The 20,659-nt window shown below is 49.1% G+C and overlaps 1 protein-coding gene across 9 annotated transcripts in view; it reads right to left on the bottom strand.

Annotated features, from left to right (window-relative positions):
* The window catches only part of LOC137571141 (DNA (cytosine-5)-methyltransferase 3A), a 558,436-nt gene that overhangs the window by 436,276 nt on the left and 101,501 nt on the right, over positions 1-20,659 (bottom strand). For 8 of the 9 annotated variants that reach the window (XM_068279887.1, XM_068279889.1, XM_068279888.1 and 5 more), the window contains one exon: positions 15,236-15,572. In XM_068279887.1, coding sequence (XP_068135988.1) covers positions 15,236-15,572 — 337 coding nt within the window. Of the gene's footprint in view, positions 1-15,235; positions 15,573-18,615; positions 18,757-20,659 lie in introns of those variants that run through there. The other variant, XM_068279894.1, reaches the window with a different exon arrangement.

The raw sequence follows: 20,659 nt of genomic DNA on the forward strand, positions 1-20,659 counted from the left end.
CAGACTTCCTGCTCACACTATGCCAGACTTCCTGCTCACACTATCCCAGACTTCCTGCTAACACTATGCCAGACTTCCTTCTAACACTATGCCAGACTACCTGCTCACACTATGCCAGACTTCCTGCTCACACTATGCCAGACTTCCTGCTCACACTATGCCAGACTTCCTGCTCACACTATGCCAGACTTCCTGCTCACACTATACCAGACTTCCTGCTCACACTATACCAGACATCCTGCTTACACTATACAAGACTTCCTGCTTACACTATACCAGACTACCTGCTTACACTATGCACGACTTCCTGCTCACACTATGCCAGACTTCCTGCTTACACTATGCCAGACATCCTGCTCACACTATGCACGACTTCCTGCTCACACTATGCCAGACTTCCTGCTTACACTATGCAGACTTCCTGCTAACATTATGCCAGACTTCCTGCTCACACTATGCCAGACTTCCTGCTTACACTATACCAGACTTCCTCCTTACACTATGCCAGACTTCCTGCTTACACTATGCCAGACTTCCTGCTTACACTATACCAGACTTCCTGCTTACACTATACCAGACTTCCTGCTTACAGTATGCCAAACTTCCTGCTTACACTATGCCAGACTTCCTGCTTACACTATACCAGACTAACTGCTTACACTATACCAGACTTCCTGCTTACACTATACCAGACTTCCTGCTTACACTATACCAGACTACCTGCTTACACTATGCCAGACTTCCTGCTTACACTATGCCAGACTTCCTGCTCACACTATGCCAGACTTCCTGCTCACACTATGCCAGACTTCCTGCTCACACTATGCCAGACTTCCTGCTCACACTATGCCAGACTTCCTGCTAACACTATACCAGACTTCCTACTAACACCATGCACGACTTCCTGCTCACACTATGCCAGACTTCCTGCTCACACTATGCCAGACTTCCTGCGAACACTATGCCAGACTTCCTGCGAACACTATGCCAGACTTCCTGCGAACACTATGCCAGACTTCCTGCTAACACTATGCCAGACTTCCTGGCTTACACTATGCCAGGCTTCCTGCTTACACTATACCAGGCTTCCTGCTAACACTATGCACGACTTCCTGCTCACACTATGCCAGACTTCCTGCTCACACTATGCCAGACTTCCTGCTCACACTATGCCAGACTTCCTGCTAACACTATGCCAGACTTCCTGCTTACACTATACCAGACTAACTGCTAACACTATGCACGACTTCCTGCTCACACTATGCCAGACGTCCTGCTCACACTATGCCAGACTTCCTGCTCACACTATGCCAGACTTCCTGCTAACACTATGCCAGACTTCCTGCTCACACTATGCCAGACTTCCTGCTCACACTATGCCAGACTTCCTGCTCACACTATGCCAGACTTCCTGCTCACACTATGCCAGACTTCCTGCTCACACTATGCCAGACTTCCTGCTAACACTATGCCAGACTTCCTGCTTACACTATACCAGACAATACCTCCCAACATTTCAATGTCCCAAAACGGGACAATTAGGCCACACCCCTGGCCACACCCCCAACCCCCTAGTCACGCCCACCCCAGGAAAAAAAAGTTGTGTTTTTTTTTTTAAATAATTGTTATTAAATTACTCCCAAATGGGAGGGTGCCGGGGTGGTGGTGGTGAGGAGAAGGAGGAGGGGGGTGGCCAGGCAGAGAGAGGGGGGAAAAAAAGCCGATCGAGGCACCAGCCCGCCCGGTATGCGGCATGGATGGCCGCCGCCGCCATCATTATCCTTTTCCCTCCTCCTAATATGTCCCCAGTGTCCCCTTTCCCCCGCACAGTAATATGGGCAGCGGAGCGGGCAGTAAGTCTTACCACTGCCTCTCCGCTGCGTACCGGGATCTCCTCTGATCTTCTCGCTTCCTGTGACGTCACAGGAAGCAGGAAGATCAGAGGAGATCCCGGTACGCAGCGGAGAGGCAGTGGTAAGACTCACTGCCCGCTCCGCTGCCCATATTACTGTGCAGGGGGAAGGGAACACTGGGGGACATATTAGGAGGGAGGGAGAAGTGTAATGGCGGCGGGCGGCGGCCATCCATGCCGCATCCCGGGCTGGTGCCTCGATCGTTTTTTTTCCCCCCTCACTCCCCAGCGGCCGGGACCAGGGGGGGGGGGGCAGCGCGGGACAGCGGGACGGCCCCCCAAAATCGGGACCGTCCCGCCGAAATCGGGACGGTTGGGGCCCCTTACACTATACCAGACTTCCTGCTTACACTATACCAGACTACCTGCTCACACTATGCACGACTTCCTGCTCACACTATGCACGACTTCCTGCTTACACTATACCAGACTTCCTGCTTACACTATGCCAGACTTCCTGCTAACACTATGCCAGACTTCCTGCTAACACTATGCCAGACTTCCTGCTTACACTATGCCAGACTTCCTGCTAACACTATGCCAGACTTCTTGCTTACACTATACCAGACTTCCTGCTTACACTATACCAGACTTCCTGCTTACACTATACCAGACTTCCTGCTTACACTATGCCAGACTTCCTGCTTACACTATACCAGATCCTGCTTACACTATGCCAGACTTCCTGCTTACACTATGCCAGACTTCCTGCTTACACTGTGCCAGACTTCCTGCTTACACTATACCAGACTTCCTGCTTACACTATGCCAGACTTCCTGCTTACACTATGCCAGACTTCCTGCTTACACTATACCAGACTTCCTGCTTACACTATGCACGACTTCCTGCTCACACTATGCCAGACTTCCTGCTTACACTATGCCAGACGACCTGCTCACACTATGCACAACTTCCTGCTCACACTATGCACGACTTCCTGCTTACACTATACCAGACTTCCTGCTTACACTATGCCAGACTTCCTGCTAACACTATGCCAGACTTCCTGCTAACACTATGCCAGACTTCCTGCTTACACTATGCCAGACTTCCTGCTAACACTATGCCAGACTTCCTGCTTACACTATACCAGACTTCCTGCTTACACTATACCAGACTTCCTGCTTACACTATACCAGACTTCCTGCTTACACTATGCCAGACTTCCTGCTTACACTATACCAGATCCTGCTTACACTATGCCAGACTTCCTGCTTACACTATACCAGATCCTGCTTACACTATGCCAGACTTCCTGCTTACACTATGCCAGACTTCCTGCTTACACTGTGCCAGACTTCCTGCTTACACTATACCAGACTTCCTGCTTACACTATGCCAGACTTCCTGCTTACACTATACCAGACTTCCTGCTTACACTATACCAGACTACCTGCTTACACTATGCACGACTTCCTGCTCACACTATGCCAGACTTCCTGCTTACACTATGCCAGACATCCTGCTCACACTATGCACGACTTCCTGCTTACACTATGCCAGACATCCTGCTTACACTATACCAGACTTCCTGCTTACACTATGCCAGACATCCTGCGCACACTATACCAGACTTCCTGCTAACACTATACCAGACTTCCTGCTAACACTATACCAGACTTCCTGCTAACACTATACCACACTTCCTGCTCACACTATGCACGACTTCCTGCTCACACTATGCACGACTTCCTGCTAACACTATGCCAGACATCCTGCTTACACTATACCAGACTTCCTGGCTCACACTATGCCAGACTTCCTGCTTACACTATGCCAGACTTCCTGTTTACACTATGCCAGACTTCCTGCTAACACTATGCCAGACTTCATGCACACACTATGCCAGACTTCCTGCTTACACTATGCCAGACTTCTTGCTTACACTATGCCAGACTTCCTGCTTACACTATGCCAGACTTCCTGCTTACACTATGCCAGACTTCCTGCTTACACTATGCCAGACTTCCTGCTCACACTATGCACGACTTCCTGCTCACACTATGGCAGACTTCCTGCTCACACTATGCACGACTTCCTGCTCACACTATACCAGACTTCCTGCTAACACTATGCCAGACTTCCTGCTTACACTATGCCAGACTTCCTGCTTACACTATACCAGACTTCCTGCTCACACTATGCACGACTTCCTGCTTACACTATGCCAGACTTCTAGCTTACACTATGCCAGACTTCCTGCTTACACTATGCCAGACTTCCTGCTTACACTATACCAGACTTCCTGCTCACACTATGCACGACTTCCTGCTAACACTATGGCAGACTTCCAACTTACACTATGCCAGACTTCCTGCTCACACTATGCCAGACTTCCTGCTAACACTATGCCAGACTTCCTGGCTCACACTATGCCAGACTTCCTGGCTCACACTATACCAGACATCCTGCTTACACTATACCAGACTTCCTGCTAACACTATACCAGACTTCCTGCTTACACTATACCAGACAACCTGCTTACACTATGCCAGACTTCCTGCTTACACTATGCCAGACTTCCTGCTTACACTATGCCAGACTTCCTGCTTACACTATACCAGACTTCCTGCTTACACTATGCCAGACTTCCTGCTTACACTATGCCAGACTTCCTGCTTACACTATACCAGACTTCCTGCTTACATTATGCCAGACTACCTGCTTACACTATGCCAGACTTCCTGCTTACACTATGCCAGACTTCCTGCTTACACTATGCCAGACTTCCTGCTCACACTATGCCAGACTTCCTACTCACACTATGCCAGACTTCCTGCTCACACTATGCCAGACTTCCTGCTAACACTATACCAGACTTCCTGCTAACACTATACCAGACTTCCTGCTAACACTATGCACGACTTCCTGCTAACACTATACCAGACTTCCTGCTTACACTATGCCAGACTTCCTGCTTACACTATACCAGACTTCCTGCTTACACTATACCAGACTACCTGCTTACACTATGCACGACTTCCTGCTCACACTATGCCAGACTTCCTGCTTACACTATGCCAGACATCCTGCTTACACTATACCAGACTTCCTGCTTACACTATGCAGACTTCCTGCTTACACTATGCACGACTTCCTGCTCACACTATGCCAGACTTCCTGCTAACACTATGGCAGACTTCCAGCTCACACTATGCACGACTTCCTGCTAACACTATGCCAGACTTCCTGCTAACACTATGCCAGACTTCTAGCTTACACTATGCCAGACTTCCTGCTTACACTATGCCAGACTTCCTGCTTACACTATACCAGACTTCCTGCTCACACTATGCACGACTTCCTGCTAACACTATGGCAGACTTCCAACTTACACTATGCCAGACTTCCTGCTCACACTATGCCAGACTTCCTGCTAACACTATGCCAGACTTCCTGGCTCACACTATGCCAGACTTCCTGGCTCACACTATACCAGACATCCTGCTTACACTATACCAGACTTCCTGCTAACACTATACCAGACTTCCTGCTTACACTATACCAGACAACCTGCTTACACTATGCCAGACTTCCTGCTTACACTATGCCAGACTTCCTGCTTACACTATGCCAGACTTCCTGCTTACACTATACCAGACTTCCTGCTTACACTATGCCAGACTTCCTGCTTACACTATGCCAGACTTCCTGCTTACACTATGCACGACTTCCTGCTCACACTATGCCAGACTTCCTGCTAACACTATGGCAGACTTCCAGCTCACACTATGCACGACTTCCTGCTAACACTATGCCAGACTTCCTGCTAACACTATGCCAGACTTCCTGCTTACACTATACCACACTTCCTCTTTACACTATGCCAGACTTCCTCCTTACACTATGCCAGACTTCCTGCTTACACTATGCCAGACTTCCTGCTTACACTATACCAGACTTCCTGCTTACACTATGCCAGACTTCCTGCTTACACTATGCCAGACTTCCTGCTTACACTATGCCAGACTTCCTGCTTACACTATGCCAGACTTCCTGCTTACACTATGCCAGACTTCCTGCTTACACTATGCACGACTTCCTGCTCACACTATGCCATACTTCCTGCTCACACTATGCCAGACATCCTGCTCACACTATGCACGACTTCCTGCTTACACTATACCAGACTTCCTGCTTACACTATGCCAGACTTCCTGCTTACACTACACCAGACTTCCTGCTTACACTATGCACGACTTCCTGCTAACACTATGCCAGACTTCCTGCTTACACTATGCCAGACTTCCTCCTTACACTATGCCAGACTTCCTGCTTACACTATGCCAGACTTCCTGCTTACACTATGCCAGACTTCCTGCTTACACTATGCAGACTTCCTGCTTAAACTATGCCAGACTTCCTGCTTACACTATACCAGACTTCCTGCTTACACTATGCCAGACTTCCTGCTTACACTATGCCAGACTTCCTGCTCACACTATGCCAGACTTCCTGGCTCACACTGTACCAGACATCCTGCTTACACTGTACCAGACTTCCTGCTTACACTATACCAGACAACCTGCTTACACTATACCAGACAACCTGCTTACACTATGCCAGACTTCCTGCTAACACTATGCCAGACTTCCTGCTTACACTATGCCAGACTTCCTGCTTACACTATACCAGACTTCCTGCTTACACTATGCCAGACTTCCTGCTTACGCTATGCCAGACTTCCTGGTTACGCTATACCAGACTTCCTGCTTACGCTATGCCAGACTACCTGCTTACGCTATGCCAGACTTCCTGCTTACGCTATGCCAGACTTCCTGCTTACGCTATGCCAGACTTCCTGCTTACACTATACCAGACTTCCTGCTTACACTATGCCAGACTTCCTGCTTACACTATGCCAGACTTCCTGCTTACACTATGCCAGACTTCCTGCTCACACTATGCCAGACTTCCTGCTCACACTATGCCAGACTTCCTGCTCACACTATACCAGACTTCCTGCTAACACTATACCAGACTTCCTGCTAACACTATGCACGACTTCCTGCTAACACTATGCACGACTTCCTGCTTATACTATGCCAGACTTCCTGCTTACACTATACCACTATACCAGACTTCCTGCTTACACTATGCACGACTTCCTGCTCACACTATGCCAGACTTCCTGCTTACACTATGCCAGACATCCTGCTCACACTATGCACGACTTCCTGCTTACACTATGCCAGACATCCTGTTTACACTATACCAGACTTCCTGCTTACACTATGCAGACATCCTGCTTACACTATGCACGACTTCCTGCTCACACTATACCAGACTTCCTGCTTACACTATGCCAGACATCCTGCGCACACTATGCCAGACTTCCTGCTTACAGTATGCCAGACTTCCTGCTTACACTATGCCAGCCTTCTTGCTTACACTATACCAGACTTCCTGCTTACACTATGCACGACTTCCTGCTAACACTATGCCAGACTTCCTGCTTACACTATGCCAGACATCCTGCTCACACTATGCACGACTTCCTGCTTACACTATACCAGACTTCCTGCTTACACTATGCCAGACTTCCTGCTTACACTATACCAGACTTCCTGCTTACACTATGCACGGCTTCCTGCTCACACTATGCACGACTTCCTGCTAACACTATGCCAGACATCCTGCTTACACTATACCAGACTTCCTGGCTCACACTATGCCAGACTTCCTGCTTACACTATGCCAGACTTCCTGTTTACACTATGCCAGACTTCCTGCTAACACTATACCAGACTTCCTGCTAACACTATACCAGACTTCCTGCTAACACTATACCACACTTCCTGCTCACACTATGCACGACTTCCTGCTCACACTATGCACGACTTCCTGCTAACACTATGCCAGACATCCTGCTTACACTATACCAGACTTCCTGGCTCACACTATGCCAGACTTCCTGCTTACACTATGCCAGACTTCCTGTTTACACTATGCCAGACTTCCTGCTAACACTATGCCAGACTTCATGCACACACTATGCCAGACTTCCTGCTTACACTATGCCAGACTTCTTGCTTACACTATGCCAGACTTCCTGCTTACACTATGCCAGACTTCCTGCTTACACTATGCCAGACTTCCTGCTCACACTATGCACGACTTCCTGCTCACACTATGGCAGACTTCCTGCTCACACTATGCACGACTTCCTGCTCACACTATACCAGACTTCCTGCTAACACTATGCCAGACTTCCTGCTTACACTATGCCAGACTTCCTGCTTTCACTATACCAGACTTCCTGCTCACACTATGCACGACTTCCTGCTTACACTATGCCAGACTTCTAGCTTACACTATGCCAGACTTCCTGCTTACACTATGCCAGACTTACTGCTTACACTATACCAGACTTCCTGCTCACACTATGCACGACTTCCTGCTAACACTATGGCAGACTTCCAACTTACACTATGCCAGACTTCCTGCTCACACTATGCCAGACTTCCTGCTAACACTATGCCAGACTTCCTGGCTCACACTATGCCAGACTTCCTGGCTCACACTATACCAGACATCCTGCTTACACTATACCAGACTTCCTGCTAACACTATACCAGACTTCCTGCTTACACTATACCAGACAACCTGCTTACACTATGCCAGACTTCCTGCTTACACTATGCCAGACTTCCTGCTTACACTATGCCAGACTTCCTGCTTACACTATACCAGACTTCCTGCTTACACTATGCCAGACTTCCTGCTTACACTATGCCAGACTTCCTGCTTACACTATGCCAGACTTCCTACTCACACTATGCCAGACTTCCTACTCACACTATGCCAGACTTCCTGCTTACACTATGCCAGACTTCCTACTCACACTATGCCAGACTTCCTGCTCACACTATGCCAGACTTCCTGCTAACACTATACCAGACTTCCTGCTAACACTATACCAGACTTCCTGCTAACACTATGCACGACTTCCTGCTAACACTATACCAGACTTCCTGCTTACACTATGCCAGACTTCCTGCTTACACTATACCAGACTTCCTGCTTACACTATACCAGACTACCTGCTTACACTATGCACGACTTCCTGCTCACACTATGCCAGACTTCCTGCTTACACTATGCCAGACATCCTGCTTACACTATACCAGACTTCCTGCTTACACTATGCAGACTTCCTGCTTACACTATGCACGACTTCCTGCTCACACTATGCCAGACTTCCTGCTAACACTATGGCAGACTTCCAGCTCACACTATGCACGACTTCCTGCTAACACTATGCCAGACTTCCTGCTAACACTATGCCAGACTTCTAGCTTACACTATGCCAGACTTCCTGCTTACACTATGCCAGACTTCCTGCTTACACTATACCAGACTTCCTGCTCACACTATGCACGACTTCCTGCTAACACTATGGCAGACTTCCAACTTACACTATGCCAGACTTCCTGCTCACACTATGCCAGACTTCCTGCTAACACTATGCCAGACTTCCTGGCTCACACTATGCCAGACTTCCTGGCTCACACTATACCAGACATCCTGCTTACACTATACCAGACTTCCTGCTAACACTATACCAGACTTCCTGCTTACACTATACCAGACAACCTGCTTACACTATGCCAGACTTCCTGCTTACACTATGCCAGACTTCCTGCTTACACTATGCCAGACTTCCTGCTTACACTATACCAGACTTCCTGCTTACACTATGCCAGACTTCCTGCTTACACTATGCCAGACTTCCTGCTCACACTATGCACGACTTCCTGCTCACACTATGCCAGACTTCCTGCTAACACTATGGCAGACTTCCAGCTCACACTATGCACGACTTCCTGCTAACACTATGCCAGACTTCCTGCTAACACTATGCCAGACTTCCTGCTTACACTATACCAGACTTCCTCCTTAAACTATGCCAGACTTCCTCCTTACACTATGCCAGACTTCCTGCTTACACTATGCCAGACTTCCTGCTTACACTATACCAGACTTCCTGCTTACACTATGCCAGACTTCCTGCTTACACTATGCCAGACTTCCTGCTTACACTATGCCAGACTTCCTGCTTACACTATGCCAGACTTCCTGCTTACACTATGCACGACTTCCTGCTCACACTATGCCATACTTCCTGCTCACACTATGCCAGACATCCTGCTCACACTATGCACGACTTCCTGCTTACACTATACCAGACTTCCTGCTTACACTACACCAGACTTCCTGCTTACACTATGCACGACTTCCTGCTAACACTATGCCAGACTTCCTGCTTACACTATGCCAGACTTCCTCCTTACACTATGCCAGACTTCCTGCTTACACTATGCCAGACTTCCTGCTTACACTATGCCAGACTTCCTGCTTACACTATGCAGACTTCCTGCTTAAACTATGCCAGACTTCCTGCTTACACTATACCAGACTTCCTGCTTACACTATGCCAGACTTCCTGCTTACACTATGCCAGACTTCCTGCTCACACTATGCCAGACTTCCTGGCTCACACTGTACCAGACATCCTGCTTACACTGTACCAGACTTCCTGCTTACACTATACCAGACAACCTGCTTACACTATACCAGACAACCTGCTTACACTATGCCAGACTTCCTGCTAACACTATGCCAGACTTCCTGCTTACACTATGCCAGACTTCCTGCTTACACTATACCAGACTTCCTGCTTACACTATGCCAGACTTCCTGCTTACGCTATGCCAGACTTCCTGGTTACGCTATACCAGACTTCCTGCTTACGCTATGCCAGACTACCTGCTTACGCTATGCCAGACTTCCTGCTTACGCTATGCCAGACTTCCTGCTTACGCTATGCCAGACTTCCTGCTTACACTATACCAGACTTCCTGCTTACACTATGCCAGACTTCCTGCTTACACTATGCCAGACTTCCTGCTTACACTATGCCAGACTTCCTGCTTACACTATGCCAGACTTCCTGCTCACACTATGCCAGACTTCCTGCTCACACTATGCCAGACTTCCTGCTAACACTATACCAGACTTCCTGCTAACACTATACCAGACTTCCTGCTAACACTATGCACGACTTCCTGCTAACACTATACCAGACTTCCTGCTTATACTATGCCAGACTTCCTGCTTACACTATACCAGACTTCCTGCTTACACTATACCAGACTACCTGCTTACACTATGCACGACTTCCTGCTCACACTATGCCAGACTTCCTGCTTACACTATGCCAGACATCCTGCTCACACTATGCACGACTTCCTGCTTACACTATGCCAGACATCCTGTTTACACTATACCAGACTTCCTGCTTACACTATGCAGACATCCTGCTTACACTATGCACGACTTCCTGCTCACACTATACCAGACTTCCTGCTTACACTATGCCAGACATCCTGCGCACACTATGCCAGACTTCCTGCTTACAGTATGCCAGACTTCCTGCTTACACTATGCCAGCCTTCTTGCTTACACTATACCAGACTTCCTGCTTACACTATGCACGACTTCCTGCTAACACTATGCCAGACTTCCTGCTTACACTATGCCAGACATCCTGCTCACACTATGCACGACTTCCTGCTTACACTATACCAGACTTCCTGCTTACACTATGCCAGACTTCCTGCTTACACTATACCAGACTTCCTGCTTACACTATGCACGGCTTCCTGCTCACACTATGCCAGACTTCCTGCTAACACTATGGCAGACTTCCAGCTCACACTATGCACGACTTCCTGCTAACACTATGCCAGACTTCCTGCTAACACTATGCCAGACTTCCTGCTTACACTATACCAGACTTCCTCTTTACACTATGCCAGACTTCCTCCTTACACTATGCCAGACTTCCTGCTTACACTATGCCAGACTTCCTGCTTACACTATACCAGACTTCCTGCTTACACTATGCCAGACTTCCTGCTTACACTATGCCAGACATCCTGCGCACACTATGCCAGACTTCCTGCTTACACTATGCCAGACTTCCTGCTTACACTATGCCAGACTTCCTGCTTACACTATACCAGACTTCCTGCTTACACTATACCAGACTTCCTGCTTACACTATACCAGACTACCTGCTTACACTATGCACGACTTCCTGCTCACACTATGCCAGACTTCCTGCTTACACTATGCCAGACATCCTGCTCACACTATGCACGACTTCCTGCTTACACTATACCAGACTTCCTGCTTACACTATGCCAGACTTCCTGCTTACACTATACCAGACTTCCTGCTTACACTATGCACGACTTCCTGCTAACACTATGCCAGACTTCCTGCTTACACTATACCAGACTTCCTCCTTACACTATGCCAGACTTCCTGCTTACACTATGCCAGACTTCCTGCTTACACTATGCCAGACTTCCTGCTTACACTATGCAGACTTCCTGCTTACACTATACCAGACTTCCTCCTTACACTATGCCAGACTTCCTGCTAACACTATGCCAGACTTCCTGCTTACACTATACCAGACTTCCTCCTTACACTATACCAGACTACCTGCTTACACTATACCAGACATCCTGCTTACACTATACCAGACTTCCTGCTTACACTATGCAGACTTCCTGCTTACACTATGCCAGACTTCCTAATTACACTCCAGTAGACTTCCTGATAACAGAGAGGGATGAGGCACAGAGAGGGACGAGGTATAATGAGGTATGAGGCACAGAGGTTGTTCCATGAGGTACATTCCATGTCCCAGAGTTGTCAAAAGCCACTTGAAATGCCGAATCATATGTTCGTGAGACCATTTCGTTTCCAGCCAACCCTTTCTCAAGCACAATGAAAAGACATATATAGGATGGTGGCACCCAAGTCAGTCTTAGACTGTCTCACAAACCTATGATTGATTGTATCAAGTGGCCATTTGACAACTGACTTTGTTACATGGGGTATGGCATAGAACCCGCAGTTTTCTTCATGGATCAATAAAATAGCCATTATTGTTTTAATATTTCAAGGGTGTGTCTGCTTCCTATAATAGTTATATTGGTGTGGTGATCATCTAGGTATTACCTTTAGCCACTAAAAAAGTCAAACTGAGGGACGAGGTACAGTATAATAAAGGATGAGGTATTATGAGGTAATAGGCACAGATAGGGATGAGGCACAGACAGGGATGGGGTATAATGAGGTATGAGGCACAGAGAGGGATGGGGTATAATGAGGTATGAGGCACAGGGAGGGATGGGGTATAATGAGGTATGAGGCACAGAGAGGGATGGGGTATAATGAGGTATGAGGCACAGAGAGGGACGGGGTATAATGAGGTATGAGGCACAGAGAGGGATGGGGTATAATGAGGGCTGGGGTATAATGAGGTATGAGGCACAGAGAGGGATGGGGTATAATGAGGTATGAGGCACAGGGAGGGATGGGGTATAATGAGGTATGAGGCACAGAGAGGGATGGGGTATAATGAGGTATGAGGCACAGAGAGGGACGGGGTATAATGAGGTATGAGGCACAGAGAGGGATGGGGTATAATGAGGTATGAGGCACAGAGAGGGACGGGGTATAATGAGGTATGAGGCACAGAGAGGGATGGGGTATAATGAGGTATGAGGCACAGAGAGGGATGAGGTGTAAGGCACAGAGAGAGATGAGGTATAATGAGGGATGAGGTATAATGAGGGATGAGGCACAGAGAGGGATGAGGTGTAAGGCACAGAGAGAGATGAGGTATAATGAGGGATGAGGTGTAATGAGGTATGAGGCACAGAGAGGGATGAGGTGTAAGGCACAGAGAGAGATGAGGTATAATGAGGGATGAGGTGTAATGAGGTATGAGGCACAGAGAGGGATGAGGTGTAAGGCACAGAGAGAGATGAGGTATAATGAGGGATGAGGTGTAATGAGGTATGAGGCACAGAGAGGGATGAGGTGTAAGGCACAGAGAGAGATGAGGTATAATGAGGGATGAGGTGTAATGAGGTATGAGGCACAGAGAGGGACGAGGTACAGTATAATAAGGGATGAGGTATAATGAGGTAATAGGCACAGAGAGGGATGAGGCACAGAGAGAGATGAGGTGTAATGAGGGATGAGGTGTAATGAGGGATGAGGCACAGAGAGAGATAAGGTATAATGAGGGGTGAGGTGTAATGAGGGATGAGGCATGGAGAGGTATGAGGTATAATGAGGGATGAGGTATAATGAGGTGTGAGGCACAGAGAGAGATGAGGTATAATGAGGGATGAGGTGTAATGAGGTATGAGGCACAGAGAGGGATGAGGTGTAAGGCACAGAGAGAGATGAGGTATAATGAGGGATGAGGTGTAATGAGGTATGAGGCACAGAGAGGGATGAGGTGTAAGGCACAGAGAGAGATGAGGTATAATGAGGGATGAGGTGTAATGAGGTATGAGGCACAGAGAGGGACGAGGTACAGTATAATAAGGGATGAGGTATAATGAGGTAATAGGCACAGAGAGGGATGAGGCACAGAGAGAGATGAGGTGTAATGAGGGATGAGGTGTAATGAGGGATGAGGCACAGAGAGAGATGAGGTGTAATGAGGGGTGAGGTGTAATGAGGGATGAGGCATGGAGAGGTATGAGGTATAATGAGGGATGAGGTATAATGAGGTGTGAGGCACAGAGAGGGATGAGGTGTAATGAGGGATGAGGCACAGAGAGGCATAAGGTATAATAAGGTGTGAGGTACAGAAAGGGATGAGGTCTAATAAAGGATGAAGCATGGAGAGGTATGAGGTATAATGAGGGATGAGGTATATTGAGGTATGAGGCACAGAGAGGGATAAAGTGTAATGAGGTGTAAGGCACAGAGAGAGATGAGGTATAATGAGGGATGAGGTGTAATGAGGGATGAGGCACACAGAGGTATAATAAGGTGCGCGGTACAGAAAGGGATGAGGTATAATGAGGTGTGAGGCATGGAGAGGGATGAGGTGTAATGAGGGATGAGGTACAAAGAGGTGTGAGGCATGGAGAGGGATGAGGTGTAATGAGGGATGAGGCACAGAAAGGGATGAGGTATAATAAGGTGCGAGGTACAGAAAGGGATGAGGTATAATAAAGGATGAGGCATGGAGAGGTATGAGGTATAATGAGGGATGAGGTATAAAGAGGTGTGAGGCATGGAGAGGTATGAGGTATAATGAGGGATGAGGTATAAAGAGGTGTGAGGCATGGAGAGGGATGAGGTGTAATGAAGGATGATACACAGAGAGGTATGAGGCATACAGAGGGATGTACGAGGCATAGTTAGGATGCTGACATCTGGTATGGATCTCCTGCTGTACACACACTGGAGTACCTCCCATCTGGGCCAGCACTTACTTCTCTCTAAGCTGTCAGACAGGCTCCTCCGACCTCTCCTCTTTGGGGTAGCCATGATGAGGCCATCCTCCTCCATGTCCTGAGGGTCCAGGCTATCACTCAGCGCACAGCGTCCATTCTCCAGCACCATCTCCTCTTCTTCACCACACTCATAGTTCTTACTGTCATGGGGGATCTGTTCTGGGCTCACCCACTCCGGAGTGGAGGCCTCCGGCTTCAGCTGGGTGTTCCCTGAACCCACTTCCCCGTTGTGCCCGAGCTCTGGGTGGCTGGTGTGTGAGGACATGTGGCACTTAAGGACTGAGGTGATGTCTTTGGATGCAGTGACATGTTCCACCTGTAGGGAGACACAACAGACACAAGGATCTCAGTATGGCCGGGATGGTGGTACTATCACTGGAGGCAAGTAACAGACACAAGGATCTCAGTATGGCCAGGATGGTGGTACCATCGGTAGAGGCAAGTAACAGACACAAGGATCTCAGTATGGCTGGGATGGTGGTACCATCCCTAGAGGCAAGTAACAGACACAAGGATCTCAGTTTGGATAGGATGGTGGTACCATCCCTAGAAGCAAGTAACAGACACAAGGATCTCAGTATGGCCAGGATGGTGGTACCATCACTGGAGGCAGGTAACAGACACAAGGATCTCAGTAATGCTGGGATGGTGGTACCATCCCTAGAGGCAAGTAACAGACACAAGGATCTCAGTATGGCCAGGATGGTGGTACCATCCCTAGAGGCAAGTAACAGACACAAGGATCTCAGTAATGCTGGGATAGCGATACCATCACTGGAGGCAGGTAACAGACACAAGGATCTCAGTATGGCCGGGATGGTGGTACCATCACTGGAGGCAGGTAACAGACACAAGGATCTCAGTAATGCTGGGATGGTGATACCATCACTGGAGGCAGGTAACAGACACAAGGATCTCAGTATGGCCGGGATGGTGGTACCATCCCTAGAGGCAACTAACAGACACAAGGATCTCAGTAATGCTGGGATGGTGGTACCATCCCTAGAAGCAAGTAACAGACACAAGGATCTCAGTAATGCTGGGATAGCGATACCATCACTGGAGGCAGGTAACAGACACAAGGATCTCAGTATGGCCGGGATGGTGGTACCATCCCTAGAAGCAAGTAACAGACACAAGGATCTCAGTATGGCCGGGATGGTGGTACCATCCCTAGAAGCAAGTAACAGACACAAGGATCTCAGTATGGCCGGGATGGTGGTACCATCGGTAGAGGCAAGTAACAGACACAAGGATCTCAGTATGGCCGGGATGGTGGTACCATCGGTAGAGGCAAGTAACAGACACAAGGATCTCAGTATGGCCGGGATGGTGGTACCATCGGTGGAGGCAAGTAACAGACACAAGGATCTCTGTATGGCCGGGTTGGTGGTATCATCGGTGGAGGCAAGTAACAGACACAAGGATCTCAGTATGGCCAGGATGGTGGTACCATGGTGGTAATTACTTGGGTAAGTGCTGGTTGGTTGCAGTAGGAGGGATAGGGGTAATTGCTGGTTGGCTGTAGTTGGAGGGATGATGCTAAGTGCTGGTTGGCTGCAGTAGGAGGGATGGGGGTAATTGCTGGTTGGCTGCAGTAGGAGGGATGGGGATAATTGCTGGTTGGCTGCAGTAGGAGGGATAGGGGTAATTGCTGGGTTAATTGCTGGTTGGCTGCAGTTGGAGGGACGATGCTAAGTGCTGGTTGGTTGCAGTAGGAGGAGTGGGGTTAAGTGCTGGTTGACAGGGGGCTAAGCCAGTATGGCCTTCAGGACATACCTAGCCTGTTTGTTTTTTTTAATTCAGCCTGCAGACACAGGGCTGGATTCAAAGTTCCTCCCCCTCTCCTAACCCACGTTCTCTATGCAGAGTTGCAAGTGGAGCATAAAGGAGCATACTCACCTGCTCTCAGCTTCCACCACTCGTCTCCCTTCAGCTGCATGTCCAGAGTCACATCTCCATGACTACAGCTGCATCATGTGATCTGCCACCAGTACCTACCAGCGGGACACATGCAGAATGACACACTGTGGCCACAGAGAGGATGCTGGAGGCGTGGCTGGAAAGAGAGACCGTTGTTGAGGTGAGTATACGTCTTCATGGACCATGCTCTGTCCTAGTCCAGGGCTGACCATACATCGCCACGTCCACTCTTATGAAAGGACAACAGCTGGACGCAGCAGTGATTGCCCTCTGTAAAATCAGTGATGTGCTTCCTGCTGGGCAGGGTTATATGCATAGCACCGTCCCCGCTTAGTGATGTGCTTCCTGCTGGGCAGGGTCATAAGCATAGCGCCGCCCCCCGCTCAGTGATGTGCTTCCTGCTGGGCAGGGTCATATGCATAGCGCTGCCTCCCGTTCAGTGATGTGCTGTGCTTCCTGCTGGGCAGGGTCATATGCATAGCGCCGCCCCCCCCCCCCCCCCCGTTCAGTGACGTGCTTCCTGCTGGGCAGGGTCATAAGCATAGCGCCGCCCCCGGCTCAGTGAGGTGCTTCCTGCTGGGCAGGGTTATATGCATAGCGCCGCCCCCGCTCAGTGATGTGCTGTGCTTCCTGCTGGGCAGGGTTATATGCATAGCGCCGTCCCCCGCTCAGTAAAGTGCTTCCTGCTGGGCAGGGTCATATGCATAGCGCTGCCCCCCGCTCAGTGATGTGCTGTGCTTCCTCCTGGGCAGGGTTATATGCATAGCGCCATCCCCCGCTCAGTGATGTGCTTCCTGCTGGGCAGGGTCATATGCATAGCGCCGTCCCCCGCTCAGTGCTGTGCTTCCTGCTGGGCAGGGTCATATGTATAGCGCCGTCCCCCCCTCAGTGATGTGCTTACTGCTGGGCAGGGTCATATGCATAGCGCCGTCCCCCGCTCAGTGATGTGCTGTGCTTCCTGCTGGGCACGGTTATATGCATAGCGCCGCCCCCCGCTCAGTGATGTGCTTCCTGCTGGGCACGGTTATATGCATAGCGCCGTCCCCCGCTCAGTGATGTGCTTCCTGCTGGGCACGGTTATATGCATAGCGCCGTCCCCCGCTTAGTGATGTGCTTCCTGCTGGGCAGGGTCATAAGCATCAATAAAATACACAAAACGGAGTGCGCTACCCCCTCCCAATGTCCAAAACCTGTTCCGACAGTCCTTATAAGCAATTCCTTTGCTGTTCAGCATCCACTGTCCAGACACTCCAGGATATATATCCGTGATGGAAGTATCACATGTATGGAGAGAAAACCAAACAGAAGAAAATCATAGTGCAATCCTGTAGATATCAGAACGCAGGGACCTTCACCCTATGGGGCCCGATTGTGCGACTTATATTGCGGGTTCACCTCTATGTGAGTGACCATCAGCTAACAATTGGCACGCTCACCTTATTGTAAGGCTGCCCAGCCCTACAGACAGCAACTGCACTTTCTGAGGTTCACCCGACCTCCTCCCAACGATCAGGTCTTATCCAATCTCAAACAAACCAATAGAGAAATATCATGGTGCAAGTATGTTTGTAATCCAGTTAATTTATATAGCAACACATCTATTGTTCTCCTGCTCACCCTTTGCTGCTGCTGCCCACACTCACAGACAGCTGTCCTCACTTATTGGGTGTGCAGGCTCATCCACAATCCTTACAGATATAGTCCACCTTCTTATAACACGATATCAAGCACACATCTAAAACTGAAAGGCTTCTGATAGTGTAAAACCCACGGTTTTATTTGTAAAAGACAAGTATTATACTCACAAACATAAGTGTAAAAAGCGCATATAAGTTTAAAAACGATCAGGGCCCTGAAGAGGTCATAAGCATAGCGCCGCCCCCCGCTCAGTGAGGTGCTTCCTGCTGGGTAGGGTTATATGCTTAGCGCCGTCCCCCGCTCAGTGATGTGCTGTGCTTCCTGCTGGGCAGGGTTATATGCATAGCGCCGTCCCCCGCTCAGTGATGTGCTGTGCTTCCTGCTGGGCAGGGTTATATGCATAGCGCCGTCCCCCGCTCAGTGATGTGCTTCCTGCTGGGCAGGGTCATATGCATAGCGCTGCCCCCGTTCAGTGATGTGCTTCCTGCTGGGCAGGGTCATATGCATAGCGCTGCCCTGTGATGTGCTTCCTGCTGGGCAGGGTCATATGCATAGCACCGCCCCCTGCTCAGTGATGTGCTTCCTGCTGGGCAGGAAGTGCGTCACTGGGATTCCAGTCATTCTGCGCATGCACTCCGCATTGCACAGCACTTAGACTACGTGCGTCACCCATAGACTTCCATTACCCCAAGCACTGTGCGTTAATCGCAGTGCTTACAGTAACGTGCTGCAGCACTTGCAGCAGATCTCCGCCGCACCGCAATGGACCGCAATAAGTGTGAAAGTCGCCATAGACTTTCATTGCTTTTGTGGCAAAATAAACGCTATACAGGTTTACCCTGCTAGTGCAAAAGAGGCCTAAAGTACACCTGAAAAGAGAGGCATATGGAGGTTGCCATATTTATTTCCTTTCAAACAATACCAGCTGCCCGGCAGCCCTGCTGATCCCTTTGGCTGCAGTAGTGTCTGAATCACACAACTGAAAAAAGCATACAGCTAATACAGAGCACCTTATTTGTATGCTTGTTCAGGGTCTATGGCTAAGGCCCGGTTCACATCGGTGTTTTTTTGTGGAGCCGGCCTTACGGTTTCTGGAAAATGATCCGTTTTTACAGCCAGTGTGCTGTAAACCGTCAGTTTTCCATAGATTCCTATTGTGCTGCAAAACCTTCCGTTTCCGTTCCGCTGAGCGAAACGGTCCGGAAAATTGAGTCCTGCTGCATTTTTTTCAACCATACCGCCGGTTCCGTTGGCAAACACTAATGTGAACCGAGCCTAAAAGTATTAGAGGCAGAGGATCAGCAGGGCTGCCAGGCAACTGGTATTGCTTAACAGGAAATAAATATGGCAGCCTCCGTATTCCTCTCACTACAGGTGTGCTTTATAATCTCTGGTCATTAAAGGGTTGAAACCAGGGGCGTTTCTAGGGTCCCTGGAGATCAGTGGCACCTGTGGGCACCAGGAGGGGAGGTACATGCGGCGCGCGCAGCGCGCCGCGGCAAAAAATGGGCGTGGCCATGCGGTGAGTGGGCGTGGCCATGGGTGGGGCCAAATGTACATGAACTTAGCAGCGGTGTAAGCTACGGATAACGGGCCTGCCCATCGAAATATTGGACGGAGCCCCCTGTCCTTTATTTCGATCATTTACAATCAGTATAGGCATAGATCAAAGATGTATACGCACATACAATTTTGATTGGTCAATCACTGACCCCCAATTTCCCACCCCCGTGCAGTAAGTGGGCCAACAGACAATGAATTTTATGAACAGAGCTAAAATTGGCTAATCAAAATTGTATGTGTGTACCAGGCTTTACAGCTAATACTGTACATACTGAAAGT

Source organism: Hyperolius riggenbachi, chromosome 4, assembly GCF_040937935.1.
Source record: "Hyperolius riggenbachi isolate aHypRig1 chromosome 4, aHypRig1.pri, whole genome shotgun sequence".
Taxonomy (NCBI): Eukaryota; Metazoa; Chordata; class Amphibia; order Anura; family Hyperoliidae; genus Hyperolius; species Hyperolius riggenbachi.